The 18,406-nt window shown below is 36.7% G+C and overlaps 1 protein-coding gene across 3 annotated transcripts; it reads right to left on the bottom strand.

Annotated features, from left to right (window-relative positions):
• Window positions 1–375: 375 nt before the first annotated feature.
• Window positions 376–12,010, bottom strand: TLCD5 (TLC domain containing 5). 3 transcript variants are annotated; one of them, XM_031960159.1, is made up of 3 exons: window positions 11,729–12,010; window positions 4,586–4,785; window positions 376–3,271 (listed from the first exon to the last, which is right to left on the bottom strand). In XM_031960159.1, exons 2-3 carry the CDS (start codon window positions 4,782–4,784, stop codon window positions 2,733–2,735), a joined length of 738 nt encoding a protein of 245 aa, XP_031816019.1. In that variant the 5' UTR covers window position 4,785; window positions 11,729–12,010; the 3' UTR covers window positions 376–2,732. The 3 variants fall into 3 exon arrangements, with proteins under 3 accessions (XP_031816019.1, XP_031816020.1, XP_003764173.1); XM_031960160.1 differs by lacking the exon at window positions 4,586–4,785; XM_003764125.3 differs by lacking the exon at window positions 11,729–12,010 and having other exon boundaries at window positions 4,586–5,298.
• Between the last annotated feature and the right edge of the window lie 6,396 nt (window positions 12,011–18,406).

Here is an 18,406-nt window from a genome sequence, read left to right as displayed (position 1 = left end):
TTTAAAAATCTTGACATCACCCTGGCTACCGTGGTGAATTTTTATTAGCCAGAGCAAATTATAAATGCTCTCTCATAAGGGACAGAGCTGCCGCAGCATTGTACCTGGCAAAACTACTTACACAATCATCTTAAATCCACCCAAGTTAGGAGACAGAAGAAATAGGAGTAATGCTGAAAGACTAGTCAAGAAAAGGAAGTTATTTTAATGTGTAATGTGGATGGAGCCAATTAAAATCAAATGATCATAGGTCCCTAGTTGTTTTTTAGCCAATCTACAAAGCTGCAAATGAAGATATAAATGCAGATTTAGTATTAATACAAAGTTGTTTATTTTTATAAAATTTAGTACAAACAATATATATGCATATTTATATATAAATCCTTCATAGTTAAAATGTTATTATTACATAGTAATCCAAATGTAAATTAGTATTTCATTTTCATTCCACAGTACCATAGGTGAGTTAGCTCTTTCTGTACCTGTGATAGAAGTCTCAAGCTTATTTCTTCAGCTACTGAGTGATCTTCATTTCACATTTTCTCTTGGGGAAGTTTCTACACAAGTACCAACCACAACACACAGGAGAGCTGCTATGAGGAATCCCTCCCCACTGCCAGCTGCCTAGGAGTTAACTCATCATTCCACAAACTAATAACAGCTTTTTTTCTCATGAGATTATCCACAAATAGCAAGATTCCCCTGTACACTTGTCGAGGGGAAGGAGAAAGGAATGTGCTGTAATATCAGGAGCATTCACTTGGCTAGTTCTGAGGTTTCACTGTGCCAAAATCTAAAGACCAGTTTTCTTTGGAGTCCATGTGCCAAGCCACACTCCTCACCATAAGCTTTTGCTGAAGTCAGCATTCCTTAGATACCCAGATGTTGTTGAAGTATAACTTACTAGTTTTCCATGGACACATTGATATAAGCAAATGCAGATGATGGGTGTTAGAAGATTATTTCAATGCCCAGCAAAAAATGCTTCTTGAATGAAGTAAAAGTAACATCCTATGTTTCTCAAAATTGCTACTGATTTTTAATAATAAGATGAATTGTGTTGTTTTTCCAAGTGTGATGTATTGACTCATTTCCGTTTTTGTGCTTGATTCCTACTATGGCTAAAGGCATCCCTTTTTGTGACAACTGGATGAAGTCAGGGTAGTCTCCGGAAATGAAATAGAATAAATTCCCTTAGTCTATATGAGGATTAACCTGTGACCTAAGTTTCAATAGCACTATACTCTAACCAACTGAGCTAATAAACCACCATCCAAATAAATAAATAGCATATATGCCTTCTGTAAATATTTTTTTTACAGGCATCCACAGTAGCTCAAGCTAGCCTCTGTGAGATAGATGTTAGCTCCTTACAGGGGGCAAACTGCAGCAAGATTTTAACTGGTCCTATAAGATGCCGAGCTGGAATCAACCTCAAGAGATCATCTTATCCAATCCTTCTCTCATTTTATGGATAAGGAACCTGAACTCAGAAAGCTTAAGTGACTTTCCCAAAGTCACACAAGTAGTAAGTACATGTAAGAGCTTGAATTTGAACCCAGGTCTTCTACATGAAGATCCAGTGCTTTTCCCAATAGACCACAATGATACAGTATCTGTATCATCTGCTAAATTAGTGGTGGTGGTGTGTACGGAAACCAGAAATTGAGATTCCTGACCCCTTGCTCTGTTTGTGGGCAGGAGGCAGGCTTGATCCATGGGAATGCTTTTGTTCTTTTAAGATCAGCTATATAACTGAATACTTATATCTAGTGGCACATTTTTAAGAACCTAGAGGAGTAAGGTCTTATGAAGAGACAGAGATAATAGATGAGAGAGAGAAAGGGGGGGGGGGGGAGAAATGCAGCCTCATTGCCCTGGGGCCAGCACAACTATTTACTCTCTTTGGTTGTCATTTGAGGTGCTTACAGCTGAGCTGAAACCTGAACTGCCATCTCAAGCCCAGTGGAATCCACATAGTAAATCCCCATGGAATCCAGCCACAGCCTCTCAAGCACAGAGATTAATGTACTAAAGCCCCTGAGAACTGGAGTACAGTTTTCTTGGTACAACAGAACCTGTACAACAGGACCCTATAAATTTCTCTGCACTGCAGCTTTTTTAGAAGAGCTTGAAGCCCTCTAGCTGTAGAATTAGTTTAGCTGAGACTACAAGCATGTGTGTTTCTTTCTTATACCCCTCTCTTCTGCAAGGATTATCTGTTAAGATAATAAGTTACCGAAAATACCAATGACGCTTCCACCAAATTCCCTCATAATGTGGTGGTGGCATAAACCAGGTGAAGAATATGACTACATTAAGTAATAAATAGATGGAAAGAATCACTCTTCTCAAAGTAATAAAGGCAAAAAAATACACTTTGCTGATCCTTCCAAGCTGCCCAAAGACATGAGGGCCTTCAGTTAATAAACAGGGGTTCCAGCAGAGCTCTTTACATGGTTCTGACATGATTCAAGCCCTCAACACTTCCTGCAATGTAGCCTCAGTTGCTTCAAGTGTGCCATTATAGAACTTAGTACTCAATACTGATATTTATGTTTGTGCTCTAGAACTGAATACATTCCTGAACGGATTAAGCCCTTAAATTTTTTTCCCCCAAGTTTGCTATGAGCATCCCATTCCAAAGCAGCCATATTTTCAATAATTCCCAAACCTACTCTTTTAAGAAGCTAAGTTCTTTATCCCCATTCATAGCAAGCTGCAAGCCCTGATTAATGCACTTTGAGATGTCCGTTCTTTTTCAGTTGTCGATCCTCACTTCGCCTGCTACGCCAGGCATGGTATTTCTTGACACTCTTCTTCCAGGCAAAGCGCCAAATGTTGAACATGAAACACCAGGACACAGCATACATGGCCACTCCACCTGCCTTCACAAACCACTTGGGTTTAGGCGAGGCCATTTCACAAAAAAGAAGCCATGCCCCAACACCAATCCTCACTCCTGTGAATAGAGCCACAAAGAGAAAGTCTACCACATCCCCTGTGAAACTGTGGTAGTGTCCCGTCTCCCGGAGGAACCATCGCATCTGTAGCAATGGGTTAGTGATCTCACTGCCAAAGAGAACGGCATTGACCTCAGTGCCTGATTCCCCAAGAGCAAGAGCCATGATGATGCCCAAGATACTCAGTGTGTGGTGAGCTAACATCAGAGCTCCCTCTGTCTGGAAGTAGACACACCAGCCAAGATCAAAGATGAAGTAGCCCAGGGTGAGACATAGAACATGTACTTGCAGAGGAGTGTTGGGTAATCCTGAAATAAATGAGAAGATGATTAAATTGAGTGACTGTGAACCATGCTATATTGTCCAGAGATCCAGGACCACCTCCCAAGTTTCTGTAGCCTCAATTAAAGCCAGAATAATGGCAAGTACATTTCTTTGTTACCTTTAATACATGCTTTCTGATGATAATATATCAAGTCTCTAAGGAAAAGCTGTATAACAAATTACTTTTTAGAACCCAAAGATTAATTTCCCACCAATTTCCCAACCAAGACACCTGATGTAAGAGACAGAATTCTGGATTTGGAGAAAGGAAGATCAGGGTTCAAGTTCTTCCTCACATACTGTGTAACACTGAGAAAATCACTTAACCTCTCTGACCCTCAGTTTCCGCATCTATAAAATTGTACTGAGGCATTTTGCAAACTTTTCAGCACTGTATAAATGTACGCTTCAAGAGCCAAAGAAATCTAGAAAATATATCCTCATTAATATAAAACCAATCCAAAGCACTTGATCATTTAGTTAAAATCTCAAAGATCAATTGTTCCTTATAGTCTCATTATGTTCTTCTCTGGACAAAATTTATTTTTCATCCTAATGTTATGATGGTAGAGAGATTGTAGCTCTGTTCTTATACTCAAAAAGGATCACAATCATTGCATCATGATAACAGTGTACCTGGGTAGCTAGGGGTACAGTGGATGAGCTTGGAGTCAGGCTCATTTTCCTAAGTTCTGTCTGGCCTCAAACACTTCCTAGCTGTGTGACTCTAGGCAAGTTACTTAACCCTGTTTGCCTCTGTTTCCTCATCTGCAAAATGAGCCAGAGAAGGAAATGACAAACCACTTCATTGTCTTTGCCAAGAAAACTCCAAATAAGGTAACAGAGTCAGACATGACTGGGAACACACACACATACACAAATGTGAATATTTGTATCGTGAAACAACTTTGAAGGCAACTTTCTTCTAGAAATGAAAATTGAGGAACAAACTCAGAAGTTCAATAGGGATCTTACAGTATCAACGGCTGAGACAACTGAGGAGAAGAAAAAAAAACTTTGTGCATTCTACTCTAGCCAACATTTACTCTGGTGGGATAGTTAGTGAAAGATATCTAAATAGCATGGCATAGATTCCCAAGGCCTACTTAGGGCTGAAGCATTAGGAAACTGGAATTTCTGTTCAATTACAGAGAAAACAATAAAAGTAAATAGTGTTGGGGATGGATGAGGGTCTCAACAATGATCCTAATATGAATACCAATTCTATAGAAAATTCCCTTTCTTCTAAGACATTTCCCCCAGTTTACAAATCCCAAGGAAATAATCCCCAAACCCACCTGGATGAGTAAAAGGCCAGGGACCATCAATAAATCCAATATAAGCAGAGAGGCCTATGGAAAGGACTCCATGTGTAAATGTAACCAGTCTGCAGCTCCATTCATAGCTCCGATGCTTATTTAAGCGGCAAAAGGAGAAGTAGAGTGATAGCCAGCCACATAGGCTGCAGAGAACCTGCAGACACAAAGCAGCTGCCATCCTGTCACAGAGAAACCAAAAACAGACACATCAAGGGGAACTCACTCTAAAAAAAAATCAATCAAGGTTTTTATATGCATGCATCTTCATTTCCGATGCAGAGTGCTATGAAACCACAAACCCACATGCACATAACTTGTCCTCACTATGACTCTTCTTCCTAACTTACATGGCCACAAATTTTCTATTCAAATTTAGATGAAAGTCCTCTTGACCCATCTTACCTCAAGAGCCAGATTTTGTACTCAGTACAGTGTCTAGCATGCTTTTATGCTCAATGACTGTGAGAAAGTCTTCAGCTCTACTGATGACTTTCCCTGTGGCCTCCAGAAAGTCACTTGATTTTTCCCCCTGTAGTTCCTCTATATCAGGGTGACTTTAATAACATACATGTGAGAAGAATACATTCATTTCAAAAAGCACAATGAAATCCTTTCCAAGAGAAACAAGAAATATTGCAGCCACAAAACTGAACAATTGTGACATGAATGAGGCAGGTCTTGCATTTTTCTGCAATTTAATTCCTTCATTTGTGTGTATGTGTGTGTGTGTGTGTGTACACACACACACACACACACACACAACTATATATGTATTGTCTTTATTCTGTATATACATATATATATATATATATATATATATATATATACATGTTACCTCTCCAATAAACTACAGATTCCTTAAAAGCTAATATTGTTTTTGTTTTTATATCTCCTGTGCCCAGCACAATGCTTGACCCTATTTTGTTTGGAGTTTTTTAGGTGAGGATATTGAAGTTGATGGTTTTCAAGGCCTCTTCTAGCTCCAAATCCTATAAACCACTTGTAATGGTGTAGTTCATCATTCCACAAAGCTGCTCATGCCATTTTCAGATAGCTTGAATTGTTTGAAAATGTTTCTTATGTTACTAGTTTTCTAGTTTGTTTTCTAGTTATTTTTTAGTCCTACCCAACTCTTTGTGTTCCCATTTAGGATTTTCTTGGCAAAGATACTGGAGGAGTTTGCCATTTTCTTCCCTAACTCATTTACAGATGAGGAAACTGAGGCAAACAGAGTTAAATGTCTTGCCCAGAGTCACATGCTAATAAGTGTCTGAGACTAGATTTGATGCTTGATAACTGATGAATTGGTTGATTAAATGAGGCTTTCCATATATATCCAAAGTATGTACCTGTCTGTTATAGAAGGTTTGGGGATAGAAAGGGGAGAAGAAATATAACTAGGGTGTGTGTGTGTGTGTGTGTGTGTGTGTGTTTGTGTGTGTGTATGTGTGTACGTGTGCACTGAAGCACATGTGAGTTTTAAGATTATCAATAAAACATGTTTTAAAAAAGGAATCATTATTGCTTGTTATGATTCAGAGAAATCATTTGGGATATGACAATTTTAATCTGATAACATACACATCCAAAGTAAGGTTTCCAAAGTAATTTTTGAGCCATACATGTATCTGGGCCTTGAAGTAAAAATCAAAATATAGGGGCAACCTTAAATTCAATTTAAAAATTTACAGATGTTCTACAATAAAGAAAAACAACAATCCAGCCAAAGTTGTAATTCTGAATTCTATCCAAACCTTCATTAAAGGAGGAGAAAGGGCATGATAAAAGAAGGAAGAAACTCTAATTTTCCCGTGGAAATAACTTTAAAATTTAGTTATTTTGGGGTGGAACCAAGATGGTGGAGTAAAAGCAGGAACTCACTAAGCACTCCCCCCAGCTCCTTCAAATTCCTTTAAATAATGACTCTCAACAATTTTTAGAGTGTCACAGTCCACCAAAAAAAAAAAAAAAAAAAAAAGGATTGGAACATTTTCCCAGCCAAAGACAACTTGGAAGATCAGCAGGAAAGGTCTGTTGCACCAGGATTGAAGTCCAGCACAGCCCCAGCCCATCCAGATACCAACAAAACAGGAGCAGGTTTTGGGGACTCTGAATCAGCAGCAGTACTGGCAGTTTCCAGACTTTGCAGCTCAAAGATACCGAAGACAACGTGGACAGTTGGCAGGAAAGGTTTGTCTCACTAGGATGAATGGACCTTGGAAAATCAGCAAACCAGGAGAGGGCAGTGGTAGCAACAGTGAGAGGCCTCAGCCCACAAGGAGGTACTTTTACTAGCCTTGAGGAAGGATTCTGTTGCTTTAGTACAACAGAACTTACAGCCACAATGGAGCAGGACCCTCCTCACAGTTCCAGAGCAGAAAAGAGTGCTTGTGTTCAGGTTCCTAGAAGAATCTCTGAAAACAGCTGTACAAAAACCCTGAAGCCTGGGGCATTACATCCTCTACCACAGAAACAGAACCCTACTTTAACAAAAAAGTAAAAGCCAAATAATAGGCTAGGGAAATGAGCAAACAACAGAAAAAGATTCTGGCCATAAAAAATTACTGTGGTGACAAAGAAGATCAAAATGTACATTCAGAAGAAAATAACAAAGTCAAAACTCCTACATCTAAAGCTTCCAAGAAAAATGAGAATTGGTCTCAGGGCCATGAAAGAGGTCAAAAAGGATTTTGAAAATCAAGGTAGAGGAAAAATTGGGAAGAGAAATGAGAATCATGCAAAAAGAAAATGAGAAGAATGCCTTTTAAAAAGCAAAATTGGTCAAATGGGAAAGGAGATACATAAGCTCACTGGGGAAAATAATTTCTTAAAAATTAGAATTGAGCAAATGGAAGCTAATGACTTGATGAGAAAACAAGAAACAATAAAACAAAACCAAAAGAATAAAAAAATAGAAAACAATGTGAAATATCTCATCAGGAAAAAAAAATCTGACATGGAAAATCGATCCATAAGAGATGATTTTTAAATTATTGGTCTATTTGAAAGCCATGATCAAAAAAAGAGCCTAGACATCATCTTTCAAGAAATTATCAAGGAAAACTATCCTGATATTCTAGAAATAAAAGATAAAGTAGAAATCGAAGGCATCCACTGATCACCTCCTAAAAGAGATTCCAAGATGAAAACTCCCAGGAATATTATAGCCAAATTCCCAAACTCCCAGGTCAAGGGAAAAATATTGCAAATATCCAGAAATAAACTATTTAAGTATAAGGGAGCCACAGTCTGGATAACACAAGATTTGTCAACTTCTTCATTAAATGATCAGAGGGCTTGGAATATATTCCAGAGAGCAATGGAGTTAGAATTACAACCATGAAATCACCTACCCTGCTAAACTGAATATAATGCTGCAGAGGAAAAGGTGGGCATTCAATTAAATAGAGGACTTTCAAACTTTCTTGATAAAAAGACCAGAGCTGAATACAAAATTTGATTTTCAAATTCAGGACTCGGGAAAACCATAAGGAGGTAATCAGGAAATGGAAATCATAAGATACTTAATAAGGTTTTTATCTGTTTACAATTCTTACATGGAAGGATAATATTTGTAACTCATAATAACTTATTATTATGAGAGTTAGAAAGAATATATTAAAAAAATGACAGATGTAAGTTGAACATGAAGGGATAATATAAAAAAGTAAAATTAAGGCGTGAGAGAACATACTGGGGAAAAGGCAAAGGGAGAGGTTGAATGGCAAAATTATCTGCATATAAGAGGCAAGAAAAAGCTTTCATAGTGGAGGGGAAAAGAGAAAGGAGAAGGAGAGTGAATGAGCCTTACTTTCATCAGAATTGGCTCAAAAAGGAAATAATACATGCATTCAATATGGATAAAGAGATTTATCCTACTCTGAAGGAAAGTAGGGGGGAGTAACAGAATATAAGAAGGGGCTAGGATGAAAGAAGGGAGGGCATTTTGGGGGAAGAGATGGTCAAAAGCAAAACACTTTTATTTTCAAAATGTATGCATAGATAATTTTTCAACATTAATCCTTGCAAAACCTTGTGTTCCCCCCTTCTCTCCACCCCTAGATGGCAACTAATCCAATATATGTGTGCAATATACATGCTAAAATATGTTAAATCCAATATATGTATGCATATTTGTAAAAAACAAAATACTTTTGCGGAGGGATAGGGTGAAAGGAGAGAAAAGAGAATAAATGGGAAAGGGGAATACAGTTAGCAATAGTAATTGTGAAAAGAATTTTGAAGCAAGTTTCTCTGATGAAGGCCTCTTTTCTCTAATGTATGGGGAATGGAATCAAATTTATAAAAAATAAGAACCATTCCCCAATTGACAAATGATAAAAAGATATGAACTATGTCCAAAGTGTTATAAAATCATGCCTATCCTTTAACCTAACAATATCACTACTGGCATGAATCTCAAAAGTTTGTTTGTTTGTTTTTTTTTTAAAGAAAAGGAACCTATATGTACAAAAATATTTATAGCAGTTCTTTTCTCAGGGTAAAGAATTGAAAATTAAAAGGTTGCCCATAAATTGGAGAATGGCTGAATAAATTGTGGTATGTAATTATGTTAGAATACTATAGTTTTATAAGAAATTACGAGCAGGATACTCTCAGAAAACCCTAGAAAGTTCTCCGTGAGCTCATGCAAAATGTAATGTACTACATACAAAATAATAGCAATATTGTGAGATGATCAGCTATGAATGACTGCTATTCTTGACATTACAATGATCATGACTATTCTGAAGGACTTATGATGAAAAAATGCTATCTATATCTAGAGAAAGAACTGATTGCATCTGAATACAGATTGAAGTACACTTTTAAAAAAAACCTTTATTTTTCTTAAGGTTTTTTTGGGGGGGTAGCCAGGGAGATCTACTTTTTTTGACTTTTATGCAAATGTCCTACATAATTTCAACATTTGCATAAAAGTCATGCCCTCTCAATTAGGGGATGGATAAGAAGGGAGGAAGAAAGAAAATCTGGAACTCAAAATTTTAAAAAATAAATGAAAAAAAAGTTTTACATATAACTGAAAAATAAAATATATTTTAAAATGTTTAAATCATTTTTAGAAAAGTTAAAAATAGAGAGTTTCATTTAGCAATTTGCCCCACTTGGGGTTTGCTGGATGAATTTTTCATTCAAGATGAAACTATGCAAATGGCTTGATATTATTAATATTCATGAAGTGTTTCCCTATAAGTATAAACAAGGCCAAATTATTTCATACCTACCTCTCATCTCAATAGGAATCTCAGTACCATTATAACAGTTTATTTCCATTCTGACAGATGATGACAGATGATGAAAAGTGCCTATGAACCAATGAATTACAATACAGCAGGATTTCCCCCCCAACTCATAGATCACTCCTCAAAATACATTCAAATAAAGACAACTATGCAACCACAGCATGTTTTCACCATCCAGATTTTATTTAAGGAGGTGTGGTTTGATGTCTACAACTCTTAAAGAGTAAGGAGACATAAATTCTAGTTTGCCACCAAAGGTTTAGATAGGATTTATAGCTAGTAGAAACCTTTGAAGTCATCTAGTTCAAACCCTTTCATTTTGCAGATAAGGAAACTGAGGCCCAGTGAGGTTAATCATAGAGTTGAACTCCCTAATTTTTCACCTAAGGAAACAAACCCACAAAGGTTAAAGATTTGCCTAAAGTTGTATGACCTTCATCTGAATAATTAGGGAGTTGGACTATATGATTAATCTCTCTAGGCCTCAGTTTCCTTATCTATAAATGAGGGGGTTAAATTAGATGACATCAAAAGTACCTTTCATATTTAAACTATATGAACTCATCTCAAAGGTCTCTCAGAATTCTAATATTCTATACTTCTGCATAAATTCTATAAAAAACAGCTAATTTTCAGAAAATTGAAGGAAAAAATAGTGTTTTAGGACACCTGTAATGAAAAGAAAGCAAGCACTCACCTATTCTCCCTCTTAAAGGTCAATAGCTAGTGTAAGGCGGATCAGCTTCTTTAGACATGCTCATAATACTTGGTATTTATAGAGCCATTTTCTTCTTTGGGATCCTAATTCCCTGACAGCATGTACACACTAACCCACTTGCAATACTAAGCCTAAATAAATAAGTGGATTACCAATTAAAGAGAAGTTTGTCAATGAGAGATGCTCACCTACAATCAAATTTGGAAGCCGGAGTGTGAAAAGACAAAGTTTAGAGCTGCTTATGTCCACATTCTCTCCCTGCCCTTCCCTTCCCAATATACAAGATACTAAAGTCAGTCAGTCACTGTAGGAATCAAAAATCTCTTTTCATACTCTGACCTGCCCTAAAGTTCCAGAGTTCTAGGGACTCCAAGTCAGCCCCTCATCACACCACTCAAGACTTTGTGACTGATACTTTCAGTTGAGGAAGACCAAGAACAGTTGGATCTGCTACTGATTTACTCTCCTGAGGGTAGGAATTTAAGCCAAAAACCCAGCACCCCAAGAAACACCGAGCAGGGGAAAAAAAGCAGGATAGCAAGAGTAAGATGCAAAATTCTAGGACGGAAGTGCAGAATGCTAGGACTGTGGTGAGGCTGTTAAGTGGTGTAGAGATGGGATGTTGGACTGAAAGTCAGGAAAACCTGGGTCCAAATTTTGCCTTAAGACTTTTATCTGCGCAATCAAATCACTTCCCCATCTATAAAATGGGGATAAAAATAGCATCAGAGTCCTTGTGAGGAATGTATGTATACAGGACTTTGCAAATCTCAAAGCACTATATCAATGTTGAGTATAATGATGTGTAAAATGCAAGGTCCAGGATGTTAAGTGAGGATGGGCAAATTCAGGGTGCGAGGGGAAGGTTGCAGGAGGGAGGGAGATGCATCATTTTGGGAGCAAGGGTCAGAATTTCGGGTGTAGGATTCCGGGAGAAGCAAGAAAAGAACAGAAGCAGAATGGGAGCAGAGGGAGGCACGAGAGGGCGGTGGCCCAGGAAGCGGCCAGGGAGGAGAGAGCAGGGGGATGGGGGAGGGGGAAGGGGCTGCCTCCCCTCCCTCTTCCACCGACCGCAATCCGGAGCGCTCTAGGGTGAGGGGGAGTGGGGGCTGGGGCCGAGGATTCGCGCCACGAGGGTACCTGCAGGCGAGAGCCGAGCGGGGCCGGACAGGGCCGGGCGGGGAGGAGCAGCAAGGATGCTGCTGCTGCCGCCGTTACGGATGCTACAGATGGTGCGGATGCTGCCGTGGGCGCCTCGGAACCCGAGCGTTCAGGCCCGGATCCAGGCAACAGGAAGCAGCGAGGCGGGCGGGCGGGCGAGGAGGAGTCGGGGGTCTGGGGGCACCTGGTGGCAGGGAGGACAGAGCGCAGAGCCGGGACAGGGCTAGAGGAGGAGGCCCCCTAGGAGGGGGCCCGAGCGCCCCCCGCGTAGCCAGGGCGGAGCTTGGAGTGAAATGTGCCTCTCGGGGCTGAACGGACCTGAGCCTCCTCTGTGTGCCTAGTGCTTGCAAGCTAGGCCAGCCTGGGTTCTGCGCCCTCTCCGTTTTGATGTGGTTCTGGGAAGGGTCTGCCATTGGATCCGCTATGAGCGTCCTCTGCCAACGCAGCCCATCCAACCACGTTTTCTGTGACCCCGTTATTTCTTCAGATGTTTCCCCCACGCTGAGAGGCACGGGGCTCGGTTAAGTAGAGAGCTGCTCTTGGAACCAGGTAGAGGTGAGCTTATAAATTTCAACTCTGAAAAAGCCTGACTGTGTAATCCACTTCTCAATGCAATAAGGTAATTCCCCAAGACAAAATTGTCATAAAGGTGCTATCTCATCACTTTAATGTTCCATATACTTGTAAAAATAACAAGTTCTGTCTCTCTCTTCTCTTCCCCAAAATTCCCCATTGAGGTTATTCTTTTGTCTCCTTGCTGTTCTTTTAATATCATCGAATCAATATAGAAAATAATTATGTGTATTTGTTGTGTAGGTATCTATAGATCTATATAGTTATCTATCTGCACATCTTTATAAATATATAGATATATAAAAATACATATAGATTTAGACCTATCTAGATATATAGATATCTAAAGACATCTATATATGTTGATACATATGTATATATGTTGACCACATAGATACATGTAGATTTCAATATATATCTATATAACTGGATACATTTACATGTATCTATACATACACACACCCCATATATACATACATATATACACACATTTTCTGACAATATTGACTTGTATTTCCATGTAATGATATTAAAAGAACAACAAGGAAACAAAAGTACCTCAATGGAAAGTCTAAGAGAAATGAGGATAGGCACTATAAGGTACATACATACATACATATACACATGCATACGTTCATACATCTATAGATAGAGATGGATATTTGTATTAGACATACACACTTTTTTGCTATATTGACTCATAGGGTATACTTTTGATATGGAGAAATCTTGAAATATATATAAATGTGTATATATACATATATACCTTTAAAAAATGATATTGATTTGAATGTTAGCCAATTAATGATTGTAAATGAATAGTAGGTGTTGAAACAAAGGTATAGTTTCAATAGGGAATCTATGGGAAGAGAGGATAGAGGTTGAATTCGCATATAGAGAGGCATATATTTATACATGCATTTTTATTATACTGATTTGTTCATTTTCCAAAGAATAACAGTAAAAGAACAATTAGGAGTCAAAAATATCAAATCTCAAAGGGGAAACTATGGGAAGAACTTGATTCCTCTGCTATCATTATATAGATATCTAGATCTATTCTTATCTATTTAAATGCAGATACAGACATATACATGTATTTGAATAGTTTCTTTTAATGGGAAGCTTTCCTTTCTGCCTGCTTCCATCACTGTTTTCAAAGACTTTCAGGATAGTGAGAAGACAGGATATTGAACCAGAAATCATTTTGATGGTTTCCTATTCCAGTTCTGCCATTTACAATCTGTGTGACCTCAATGTCTCATTTAACCTCTACAGGTTTTAGTTTCATTATCTATGAGATAAGGGAATTGGGTTATGAGATAATTTCCAGCTTTAAATCCTATGAGTTTAAGGCTATTGCTGCTAATGTAGGAGTTGGCAGTGGTTTCAGTATGACTGGATTATCAAGTTTCAAACTCTCCTAGTTTCCAAATCTTGATATATTAAATAGGAACATACGCAATTTTCACAATACCTGTCAAATCAAAAGTCATATATGGCCCTCAGGAATCACTTTTTTAGTTATAAAGGATTGGCAGAGATATTTTCATCATGCGTCCAAATATCACTTACAAAAGAAACTACTTTCTATTACACTAGATTATCTCAAATTGCAGTGTTCATTAGAAGTAAAACTTCTGCCATGAAAATACCACATTCTTTTGTGCCATCATCTATGGCAAAAGATGAAGAGGTATAAAAATTATAAAAGACCCTGTTAACAAAGCTTTAGATGACAAGAACTATTTTTCGTCATTTTCATTGTACCCCCATAACATAGAATAATGCCTTGTATGTAGTAAGCCTTAATAAATGCTTGCTGGTTGGAATTGAGGACCCTCAAAATTAAATAAACACATACTTTTAATACCTAATGACTTTAATGCAAAGATGGGCATAGGGAAAGGAAACATGGTTTAAGATAAATAAATGAAACAAGACAAAGGTTTGTATACCACAAAGAAACCTCCCATGTATCTAATCATAGTTTTTTTTTTCCTCCAAAAAAAACAAGTTAAAAGGTGTTAGACATGCTGCACATGAAACAGAATCACAGAAAAATGAAATTGACTATCTTAATGGATAAGAAATAACTGATTGCCAATGTGGGATTCATTTCCAAATCTTCTGTTTGTATATGGTTATACTATTAACTTGGAGAAAAGATCAAAACTGACCACAAATTGGAAGAAAGAATACTAATGAGTATGTGCTATCCAAAGTAAATGATAAATTGAAGACTTTCCAAAATGATCTATTTAAACAAACTGTTAACACTAAAAAAGAGTAAGAAATAGATAAAAGGAAAGATTTTGACATGGACTATCATGATAGCTGTGAAAGTTTAACTGGTATTAAGCAATTGCCACAATCAGAAGTCCAGAATATCTCAGTCATAAAGAACTCTTTACCAAGCAAAGAGATATGTCAGCAAGGGCAACACCCATTTAAAGTATAAAGTATAAAGAGGGAAAGTTAAATCCTCAGAAAGTTTGGTATAACACACAAGTTTTATATCATTCCAATTGTATTTAAGAATGAAATAGATGAAAAATGGAAAAGATTCATAAAACATTTGGACTCTGACATTATAGTTACTATTGTTGTTCAGTCCTGTCTGATCCTTTGTGACTCCATTTGGGATTTTGTTGTCAAGGAACTGGAGTGGATTGCTATTTCCTTCTCCAGCTTATTTTACAGATTAGGAAACTAAGGCAAAAACTTTTAAAGGGGGGCAGCTAGATGGAGCACTGGGTAGAGCACCAGCCCTGAAGTCAAGAGGATCGGAGTTTAAATGTGATCTCAGACATTTCCTAGTTGTGTGACCCTGGGTAAGTCACTTAAACCCAATTGCCTCAACAAAACAAAACAAACAAACAAACAAAAAACTATTAAAGGATTTGCCCAGACGAATGTTTGTGGCAGCCCTCTTTATATTGGCTAGAAACTGGAAACTGAATGGATGCCCATCAGTTGGAGAATGGCTGAATAAATTGTGGTATATGAATATTATGGAATATTATTGTTCTGTAAGAAATAACCAACAGGATGATTTCAGAAAGGCCTGGAGAGACTTACACGAACTGATGCTGAGTGAAATGAGCAGGACCAGGAGATCATTATATACTTCAACAACAATACTATATGATGACCAGTTCTGATGGACCAGGCCATCCTCAACAAGATCAACCAAATCATTTCCAATGGAGCAGTAATGAACTGAACCAGCTATGCCCAGAGAAAGAACTCTGGGTGATGACTAAAAACCATTACATTGAACTCCCAATCCCTATATTTATGCCCACCTGCATTTTTGATTTCCTTCACGAGCTAATTGTACAATATTTCAGAGTCTGATTCTTTTTGTACAGCAAAATAATGTTTTGGTCATGTATACTTATTGTGTATCTAATTTATATTTTAATATATTTAACATCTACTGGTCATCCTGCCATCTGGGGGAGGGGGTGGAGGGTAAGAGGTGAAAAATTGGAACAAGAGGTTTGGCAATTGTTAATGCTGTAAAGTTACCCATGCATATAACCTGTAAATAAAAGGCTATTAAATAAATTAAAAAAAAAAAAAAAAAAAAAAAAAAGGATTTGCCCAGTGTCGCAGAGCTAGTATCTGAACTTTTTTCTGAATTTGAACTTGTCTTCTTGATTCCAGGCCTGGTGCTTTCTTCACTGTGCCACTTACTTGTCCTTATAATAATTAGAATACAAAATGAGGAAGTAGAAATAGCCATTAAAAATGGAACCAAAGGTAGGGAGAATTTCTGAATCAGATGAGTAGACATAGAAGAGTTCCATAAAGAAAGCAGCACCATTTTGATGGCATTATGGGATTGATTCTCAAGAAAAATAGATAACAAGTGATTAGATGAAACATCACATTGTGTAATAATTGCTGAAAAGATAAGTGAGACTATCAACAATTATTCCCCTTTGGCTTACTTTCTAATGTCCAAAAATTTAAATAATTTACACACATATTGGAGGTTACCTTTTTTTTCTGAAAAATAATTCAAAATTGCTTTATTTTTCATTTATAATTTATCACTTATAATGATTTGGAATATTTTTTCTTTTACATAGAATTTTGCTTTTTCTGATTACATGTAAAGACAAATAAAATTTTGCATTCCAAATTTTCTCCCTCGTTTCATCCTCTTCTCCTTCCCTCCCTAATGATATAGGTTATATATGAGCAATCAAGTAAAACATATTTCTATATTAGTCATGTTGTAAAAGGAGAAACAGAACAAAAGGGAAAATCCACAAAAGGAGAAATTAAAATAGCATGCTTTAATCTGAATTTAGACTGCACAGTTCTTTCTCTGAATGTGGAAAGCATTTTTCATCATGAGTCTTTTAGAATTATCTTGGATTATTGTATTACTGAGAAGAACTAAGTCTATCAGAGTTGACCACTACACATTGTTGCTGTTACGGTTTACAGTACTCTCCTGGCTCTATTCAATTTACTCAGCAGTTCACATAAGTCTTTCTATGTTCTTCTGAAATCTACATCATTTCTTATAGCACAATAGTATTCCATTACATTCATATACTACAACTTGTTCAGCCATTTTCCTGTTGATGGGCATCCCACAATTTCCAATTTTTTGCTGCAACATTTTTGTATTTGCCATAAATATTTTTGTACATGCAGGCCTTTTCCATTTTTTAAAATCTCTTTAGGATACAGATTTAGTAGTGGCATTGCTAGGTAAAAATGCACATGCATGATTTCTTTTTAGGTATAGTTCCAAAGTACTCTCCAGAATGGTTAAGTCTGTTCACAACTTCACCAATAGTATATTAGTGTCCTGATTTTTCCACATTTTCTCCAACATTCATCATTTTCCTTTTCTGACATATTAGCCAATCTGAGAACTATGAGGTGATACTTTAGAGTTCTTTTAATGTGCATTTCTCTAATCAATATGATTTCAAGCATTTTTCATGTGACTATAGGTAGCTTTGATTTCATTGTTTGAAAATTTCCTATTCATATTCTTTGAACATTTTTCAATTGGGAAATGACTTGAATTCTTAGAAATTTGACTTTGTTTTCTATATAATTGAGAAACATGGCCTGTATCAGAGATACTTGCTGGAAAAATTGTTCCCCAGATTTCTGCTTTCCTTCTAATCTTGATTGCATTGGTTTTGTTTGCACAAAAATTGAAAATTTCATATAATTAATGTTATCCAATTTAAATATCATACTCCTCTTTATATCTTGTTTGGACATAAATTCTTCCCTTCTCTATAGATCTAACAGATAAACAATTCCTTAGTCTTTTAATTTGCTTATGATGTTACCCTTTATGTCTCATGTACCTTGTCTTGATATGTGGTATAAGGTGTTAGTCTATGAGTAGTTTCTGCCATATTGTTTTCCAGTTTTCCCAGGAATTTTTGTCAAATAATGAGTGTCTTGTCAAAGTTAGGTCTTTGAATTTATCAAATATTATATTACAATCATTATTTACTACTTCTGTACCTAATTTATTTCACTGATTCACCACTCTATTTCTTAGCTAATACCAGATAGTTTTGATGATTGCCATTTTATAATATAGTTTGAGATTTGGTATGACTAGGATAACTTACTTTGCCTTTGGAAAAAAATTCATTCCCTTTGATGTTCTTGATCTTTTTTTTTCCTCGGATGAATTTTATTTTTATTTTTTCTAGCTCTATAAAACAGTTATTTTGGTAATTTGATTAGTCTGGCACTGAAAATAAGTAAAATAACATGTCAAATTTTCATTTTTATTGCTCTTCCTATCCTTTAGCGATTGGTGTTTCCCCAATTATTTAGATCTGACTTTGTGTGAAAAGTGTTTTGTAATTTGTGTTCATATAGTTTGTACATTTTTCTTGGCAGGTATACTGCCAAGTATTTTATATCATCAACAGTTATTTTAAATGGAATTTTTTTTCCATCTCTTGCTGCTGGGCTTTGTTGGCAATATATAGAAATGCTAATGATTTTTATGTTTATTTTATATCCTATAATTTTGCCAAAATTGTTAATTATTTCAAATAGTTTTTTTAGTTTATTCACTAA

This window comes from Sarcophilus harrisii, chromosome 3 (assembly GCF_902635505.1).
Source record: "Sarcophilus harrisii chromosome 3, mSarHar1.11, whole genome shotgun sequence".
Classification (NCBI taxonomy): Eukaryota; Metazoa; Chordata; class Mammalia; order Dasyuromorphia; family Dasyuridae; genus Sarcophilus; species Sarcophilus harrisii.
The sequence above is the reverse complement of the archived record's forward strand: the minus strand, read 5'-3'. Positions and strand labels throughout refer to the sequence as shown.

Coding starts and splice junctions, on each gene's coding strand:
- TLCD5 (XM_031960159.1), bottom strand. CDS start 4,784: ATGGCAGCTGCTTTGTGTCTGCAGGTTCTCTGCAGCCTATGTGGCTGG. Junction 3,272..4,585: donor CTGGCCTTTTACTCATCCAG/GTGGGTTTGGGG, acceptor CATTTATTTCAG/GATTACCCAACACTCCTCTG.